Source organism: Zalophus californianus, chromosome 8 (genome assembly GCF_009762305.2).
Source record: "Zalophus californianus isolate mZalCal1 chromosome 8, mZalCal1.pri.v2, whole genome shotgun sequence".
Lineage (NCBI taxonomy): Eukaryota > Metazoa > Chordata > Mammalia > Carnivora > Otariidae > Zalophus > Zalophus californianus.
The window spans coordinates 115,824,507-115,832,985 of NC_045602.1; the positions used below are offsets into that span (position 1 = coordinate 115,824,507).

The 8,479-nt window shown below is 36.9% G+C and overlaps 1 protein-coding gene across 5 annotated transcripts in view; it reads left to right on the forward strand.

Annotated features, from left to right (window-relative positions):
* ITCH (itchy E3 ubiquitin protein ligase) overlaps positions 1 to 5,797 on the forward strand; it is a 118,261-nt gene extending 112,464 nt beyond the window's left edge. For 4 of the 5 annotated variants that reach the window (XM_027622084.1, XM_027622081.1, XM_027622082.1 and 1 more), the window contains 2 exons: positions 732 to 804; positions 3,160 to 5,797. In XM_027622084.1, coding sequence (XP_027477885.1) covers positions 732 to 804; positions 3,160 to 3,259 — 173 coding nt within the window. In that variant the 3' untranslated portion in view covers positions 3,260 to 5,797. Of the gene's footprint in view, positions 1 to 731; positions 805 to 3,139 lie in introns of all 5 variants that reach the window. The other variant, XM_027622085.1, reaches the window with a different exon arrangement.
* The last annotated feature ends 2,682 nt before the right edge of the window (positions 5,798 to 8,479 follow it).

The window sequence follows — 8,479 nt, forward strand, 5'->3', positions numbered from 1 at the left end:
ACTGCCTTCGGCTCAGGTCATGATCCTGGAGTCTCAGGATCGAGTCCCGCATCGGGCTCCCTGCTCAGCGGGGAGTCTGCTTCTCCCTCTGACCCTCCCCCCTCTCATGCTCTCTCTCTCATGCTCTCTCTCAAATAAATAAATAAATAAAATCTTAAAAAAAAAAACACTAAAACCTTTTAAAAAAAATCACTTGGAAGCCTGTTCAAACACAAACTACTGATTCAGTTCAGTAGGCTTTGGGTAGGGCCTATGGATTTGTGGGGGTTTTTTTTTCCTTTTAAAGATTGTATTTATTTTATTTTATTTTTTTTTTCTTTTTTAAAGGTTTTATTTATTTGTTTATTTTTAATTTTTTATTGTTATGTTAATCACCATATATTACATCATTAGTTTTTGGTGCAGTGTTCCATGATTCATTGTTTGAGATTGTATTTATTTTAGAGACAGAGCATGCACAAGTGGAGAGATGGGCAGAGGGAGAGGGAGAGAGAGAAACCCAAGTAGATTCCACGCTGAGCACGGAGCCTGATGCAGGGCTTGATTTCACAACCCTGAGATCATGACCTAAGCTGAAATCAAGAGTTGGATGCTCAACTGACTGAGACACCCAGGAGCCCCAGTTTTGTGGTTCTTACAAGTTCCCCGGGTGATGCTGATGCTGCTCGACTGAGGGGGTCACAATTTGAGAACCATTGAGTATCAAACTATTGATGATTTCACTGTTTTAGGGAGCAATGGACCACAAAAATTCTGCATTGAAAAAGTTGGAAAAGAAAATTGGTTGCCCAGAAGTCATACGTGGTAAGTAAAATCAGAAAGAGTAGAGAAAATAGCCTTTTTCCAGTTACCCTGTAGATATTAAAGCCTGTTGGAAATTAGAAATGAAGTATTTCCCCATGGTATTGAATTACTTATAATAGCTTTATCGAAGCATAACTTATGTACAGTAAAACTAAAGATCATAAGGTTACTCATTTAAATTCAGTGATATTTAGTAGATCTACAGAGTAGTAACCATCAACCAATTTTAGATTATTTCTGTCACTCCAGAATGATCCCTTATGCCCATTTGTAGTCAGTCCCTTTTCCTACCCCTGAATTTTTTTTAATGTGATACTAGGAAAACTTTTAACTTTTCTCTGGAAGCAGAAGAAATCAAGCTTTCATAGCTTTTGGGAGAACAGAAATATTTTCTCATTATAAATGTAACTTAACCACATTTCCAAAAATGTACAGAACTAAAAACAATGCTAATTTTAATTCAGATACAGTATGTTGGAATCCCACCTAACATCAACAATATTTGAACTTTATTTTGTGAGACATTTCCGTAACCTTGCTGGATATTCCTTTATTTCTCCCATCTGCCCTTTATACTTGTTTTAGTGTCTGTTCCTTTATATTTTCATTCATATACATACACATAGTTTTTAAAATATAACATTGGCACATTTGTTGAAAATCAGTTGACCATAAATACATGGGTTTATTTCGGGATTCCCAGTTCTATTCCGTTGATATATTTGCCTTTCCTTAATGGTAGTACCACACTGTCTTGATTACTATAGCTTTGTAATGAGTTTTGAAATTAGGAGGTATGAATTCTCCCAACTTTTTCAAGATTGTTTTGGCTATTCTAAGGCCTTTGGATTTCCATATGAATTTTAGGATCAGCTTGTCCATTTCTACAAAGAGGTCAACTGGGATTTTGATACAAATTGCTTTGAATGTGTAGATCAGTTTGGGGGAAAGCACTTTATTCTTTTTGAAGCTATTATAAATGGAATTGTTTTCTTAATTTCATTTCAGATTGTTAAGATTATTCATTGCTGGTGTACAGAAGTACAGTTGATTTTTGTACATTCATCTTGTACACATGTACAAATACATTTTTTATTTGATTTTTTCTAACTTGGAACAGATTGAACCATTACACTCCTGTGAACAGTTTATCTCAGTCACACACAAAACCCAGCCTCATTACTTAAGTTCCAGGTTTTCATTTGCAAGAAATAACAAAAGTTACGACCGTAGATTTATTTTCCCTTTGTGGATAGCATGATTTCTTCTGATGTCAAACATCTGCCTAGGCCTTATCCTTAAAATATAGCAGAGGGGCCAGAGCCTTATGGCAAACTCACTACCTTATAAAGGTGATAATAATATGGCCCCAAATTAGAAGATGCCCTTTAAAACCTCACAGCCAAGAATAGGACAGAGAAATTCAGTAGGAATAGAATATCAGATATTAAAGCAGAAAACTGTTTAAGTAGTACACAGACAGTCCCTGACTTAAGATGGTTTGACTTAAGATTTCTTGACTTTATGATGGTGTGAAAGTCATATGCATTCAGTAGAAACTGTAATTTGAATTTTGAATTTGATCTTTTCTTGGACTAGCAATATGTATATGATACTCTCTCATGATGTTGGGCAGTGGCAGTGAGCTGCAGCTCCCAATCAGCCAGCAATCATCAGGGTAAACAACCACTATATTTAAACCAGTCCATATCCATACAACCATTCTGTTTTTCACTTTGAGTATTCAATAAATCACATGATATTCAACAGTTCATTATAAAATAGGTTTTGAGTTCAATGATTGTGCCCAACTGTAGGCTAATGAAGCTGTTCTTAACACATTTAAAGTAGACTAGGCTAAGCTATGATGTTTGGCAGGTTAGATGTATTAAAATGCATTTTTGACTTAATGATATTTTTAACTTATCATAGGTTTATCCACATGTAACCCTGTCGTAAGTCAAGGAAGATCTGTACTTAAAAACCTTTTGATAAGAGACCTGTGGCCTACAAAGCCTATATTTACTATCTAGCCCTTCACAGAAAAAGTTTGCTGACCACTAATCTAGATTAGGGTGAATGGGAGAGTTTGAGGGGACTAACTCTTGGCCCTGTGTTCTGTATACACTTGTTAGTTCTTCACTCTACCCTGAAAGATAAATACTGTTATTCCCATGTTAACAAAGAAGAAACCAAAATTGAGAAAGGTAAAAGCACTTGTTCAAAGGCCCAGTGACAGAGCTGGGATTTGAACTCAATTTTGCCTGACTTTAAAACCAGTGTTGTTAAATACTAGACTGCTCATATGATTCTTTGTATATTTCCTTTTCTCAAGCTAACAATTCTTACTTTTAGTTTTAACCGCCTGGACCTGCCACCCTACAAGAGCTATGAGCAACTGAAAGAAAAGCTGTTATTTGCCATTGAAGAAACAGAAGGATTTGGACAAGAGTAACTTTGAAGAACTTGTGCCACCAAAGGACATGAACTTATTTGCAATGTCTGTCCTTTTCCTTCTCTGCTTGTTGCACATCTTGTTGTAAAATAGGGCTGTGACTGTTTAGAGAGTTATTTGAGTGTAAGTAAATTAATGTTATCATTGAGATTTATCTCCCAGTGATTCTGGATTTCTACTCAGTGTTTCCAGAAATCAGATCTGCAAATGACTAGTCAAACCTTACTTAACATGAGATTTAACACAGCAATGAAATCTGCCTTGTCTTATTCCACTAGATTGTTACCTTAACAACAGTTTTGTATATGTGTGTCAAAAGTCTCACTTGGGGAGTAGATTTTTTTCTTTTAGAGATTTCTGCAGATATGCAGGGAAGTCCCTTGGTACATGAAATATGTAAGATCTTAAGCCTCTTGGTGAGAGGTATTTGTTAAAAGCGCAAACTTAGCCCAGCTTCTGGGGATGTGAGCAAACTTCTGGCTTGTGCTCTCCCTCTCATTTCAGCCTGGCCTGACTATTGTTTTTCCTTCCGGAGCATGAATCCATGCATCATTTTGCTGTTATCCTTGGAAAGTGATGCAAGACTCTTGAATCACTCTACAAAGCAGTTTTGTTACTTGGAATTCAGGGAGAAGTTGGTCCCAGCCTGCAAATGACCCTATAACTCTCTTCATTTGGAAGTTTAATTGTTTTAATTGCAAATACTAAACTTTACAAACAGTATTAACACTGTGCTTCTTCCTTCATGGTGGTTTTATAAAAGTTAATATAGAATTGGGATTAATTTAGCTAAATTCATCAAAGGCCATCATTGACAATTTTTGTATGTTCCTATATGTAAATTGCATCTATCATAATCCAACAACTTCAGTTATATTTAATTATTGCTAAGGAATTCAAGTTATAACTAGAGTACTTTACACCCAAAGAAAGAGGTCAATGAAACATCCTCTAAATTACATTTTCATTAGAGAGGGAGAGCTGTGGTACTGGCTAAAAAGAAGGGAGTAATACATTTACTAGCAATACATTTCTAGTAACCACAGAAATGTATTCTCTGTATGAATTAAAAGTCTTCAAATGATCATTTCTCTGACACCTTGGAGTAGTCCTTTCCATTCTTTACATTGTCCTGAATTGGATATTCTCTTCACTCCAAAAAATTTTTAACAGGCTTTTCCTTCTTTTTCCCATGACTGTTTAATTTCATACTGCTCCATTGATATCTGATTAGTGCACTTTTGAATGTCTCTATAGTTAATTCTTTTAACTTAGCCTAATGTCAGGAAGGCTGCTGTCAGAGGTTTAACTTTATGGACAGTGGGTTGAAGCCTGTCAGCTGAGTGCCCATCACAGCCGAACCCTGAGGACAGCCTCATAATTCGTGAAACAGGACTTTGGCAGGTTTCAGTAGCATAACATGAACAAGTAGCACTGAGCCAAAAATAAGCAGAGAGTAGCAAACCCCTGTTCCACATGGAAAGAAAATGGTTTTTCTTTGTCCCTAACTCCTCTTACATCCTGGAACAACAACAAAAACATTTTTAAACTTGCGTAACTGTGCTCTAAAACACTGCCATCATAAAGCAGACTTGAGTGAAAGGGTTGCCTCATCTACAAATTGTCAGTGTAAAGGGGGGAGATTAGGTTCTCCCCAACCCTATCTTTGTTTTTTATTCCATATACTCCAGGAAATGTATGGTCTCTAAAAGCCGTAGTTGTTTCCAAGTAGGGACTCTGCCTTTTTGTTGGTAGGGGGAAAATGCTATTGCTTTGTCTTACAGAGCGAATGTCTGCCAACTATCCATTCATTATATAAATCTGAACTTTGGTAATATATGGCTGTGGAGATTAAGCCTTCTATAAAGTCTTACTATTGAGGTGAATTCTCATTAAAATGTAGTTATCTACAATATTTACTAGAGATTTATGAGATTAAATTAAATAATGTAAAAAAAGTAGACTTTTTTTTTGTTCTACATAATGCTTGATGATTCATTTAGGGACCTAGAAATATTGTGTGAAAATGTATAAATATTACCCAAAAGGCTTTCTGCCCTATATTTTTAAAATACAGAATAGTTATATTTGAAGTAGCCCCGGCCCTAGTTCTATAGGGCTTGGCTATTTAATATTTTTATGGAAGAAACGTTTAGTTCTGGAAAAGGTAAATGCTTGTATATATTTTTGCAGCCTGGGATCTCCCTTACTCCATTTCTTCCTTTAATTTAAATGGCCACATGTATATGTCTTCCCTGCTGTGTTAGGAAAATGGGGGCTGGATATCCCAAGAATCAGAGGTTATATAAAAATACTACAAATAGCAGACATAAATACCTACCAAATGCTATTTTAAACTTTGGTCCAAACTGAACATTTGGAAATAGATTTATTGTAAGTGTTCAATTAGAGCGATTTCTTAAATCTGAACTAAATTGCTTTTAGAGTCCTTTTTCTTTGTAAGCATTGTAAATGCTAATAAATCCTGTTAATTTTTTTTACTGCATGTTATGTTGAAATAAAAACAAAGTAAAATGAGCAACTGCCTTATTCTTCTGCTCTTTTGGGAGATTTGGGGAAGACAACATTTCACAGCCTGGGTCAAGAGGGAAGGACCTCACTCATTTAATCAGATAGAGTGGTTTAAAACTGATCCAGCAGCTCATAATAATAAATTCCTGCTGTGTCTTTTATGATCTTGTATCAGAGTGCAGAAGAATTAATTTCATAAGACTTACAATAACTCTATTTAAAATTCAGGTATTAATTTTTCATCAAGAGATTGACAATGTCAATGCATCAGAAATTTAAGTGAAAAATGACTCACTTGCCCACAAAGATCTCATCCTAAATGAACTATTTCAGTCAAGCCCACTCTGCCCCTTTTTATTTATCTGGTTAATAATCTAAAATGTTACCAGGGATGACTCATGGAGTTAGACTTCTCTATTTCTATTCTAGCCTCCTTGTTTTGGATGTAATTCCATCTGAACTCCTTTAGGTTACTTACTTCTACTTAATATTGTTGGTATCTCCAGCCCCCCCTTATTTTTTGTTTTTCTTTTATTAGAGTTATTTACAAAAGTATTTGTATATATGGTATGCTTTCATTTACTAAAAACAGGGAATGGCAGCACTGGATTGTATATTACTGTATTGGAGTTCCTTTGTTTTCTTGAACTGTAACTTCAAATACTCAGGTAACTCTACAAATATCACAGGGAGTCAAGTGCTCTTATAAAGGTCCTTCACGGGGCTGCCTCACTTGCATTTCCTTAAAAGATGTAAGACTGCATTTATAATTAAACTTTTTTGGTCCTTTATTTGCACACTGTCCTGTTAGTCTTGAGTAAGGAGGTTTTCCCTACCTACAGTGAAGCCTTCTTTCTGTATGATTGAGTTGTATAGATTTCTGCCTCTCTGCTTTTCTAAGTGGGCGGGTTATAACCTGGCCTGTACTGTGGAGTAGGTAGAAAAAACTGGAAAGACCCACTGAGGTAAGACTGGATTTGTCACCTATGTTGAAGAGAACCAAAATGAAGACATCTGCTTTTCTAAGACAACTAAATGTGCTCTAAAACAGGACCCCAGCATGGGTGCTGAATAGAGAACCACCAGCTCGTTACCAAGACTGGCCTCAAAAAGCTGTCCTCTCTAGCTTCAGTAGACCTTTTTCTTATTAGGAAACCAGGTGATCATGCTCTCATTTAAAATGGAACCAGTGGTGAGAGGCTAAGGGGATTGGTTTTGTTTTTTAATGCTGAACTAATAACAGTGACTAGAGGACAGAAACTGCAGGTCCCTCCTAGGTCTGGAGAAGTAGACTCTATCCTTTTTAATGTTTCAAATAAGCAGCTAGAAAGATCTAGTTTCAGTGTGGCTGAGAAAATGGGGGAAGACTGGTCCCTCCCAGCATGTGGAAAATTTCCATGGGAAATAGTTGTTCTTACCATTTGGCTTTCTGGTCCCAAACCATACAAAAAAACATCAAACAAGACTCAGCTGTGGCCGACTGACTGTTGTTATCTGAACTTTTAGGAAATGTCTCCTATCATGTAACTCTAGAACAGAAATTGCTGTCATTCCCAGCCTATTTCAGTTAACAAGCCTATGTGTCTGTAGGGCTTCTTTGTGGTCAGGACATTTGCTGGAAGGATTCCAGGGTATCTTGCTGTTTGGCAAGGAGAGGAGGGTCTTCAGTGAAGACCTCAGAAGGACAATGTTTGTCCCTTATTAACAGGTTCCCATTAAGCAAAGCTGCTGTGGGCAAGAGGGCTTCCTCAAGGCACCTCACAGGACAGGACCTTGAGAATTTGCAGTCATATCTACGGTGAAAACACTCATACTGTTATTTTTCTTCATTTCTAATTCAGACCTGCTCTTGTTTGTCTTCCCCATCCTAGCAACCAATACCACACCTATATTCACTTAGTCCCAGGACAACTAACATTTATTACTATGTCCCAGACATTGTTAGATATGCCACATGCAACTGTCTTTTAGTCTTCCTGGCCACTTTCAGGGATGATTATTTCTATTTTACAGATAATAAAATGGAGGCTCAAAGTGATTAACTTGAGGCTATTCAGTGGCAAGAGTGCAAACTGGAATTCTGGACTGTGACTCCAAAGCCTGCCTGCCTAAACGTTTATATTCCATTACTAGTAATGTTAACCTTGATCCTCTGATTAAGACGGTGTCTGCCCAGTTTTCTCACTTTACTGTAAAGTCACTATCCGATCCTCTTAACATCCAGACCCCCCTGGAAGTAGCACCACATTCTTCCCTAATTAAGAGAGGCTGCTGTGGAATGAAAAATTGGAGTTAGATTATCTGTGTTGAATTGAGCAACCTCCCCAGGAATGTAATCTTGAACCAGTCAACATGGAATTTCCTGGTCAATACTAGTAAATTTACTGACCCGTTCCTCTCCCCTTATAAGGGCCTAAATAATTCGTTCCTTGCTGATAAATTGCTTTCTTTTTTTATGCTCTCCCTCTGACTGTAAAAGTCTTTATATAGCTCAGCCTAACTTAGCTGGGATGCTGCCCGATTCATGACTCGTGTAATAAAGCCAATTAGATCTTCAAATTTACTCCATCGAATTGTTTTCTAACAAAGGCAAAAGAACAGAAAGTGGGACAACGTGGGGCTTTGCGAAGAAGGCTCCCCCCTTTTAAAGTGAGAAAATGAGGGAGCACAGAGATGTAAAGTGGTTTC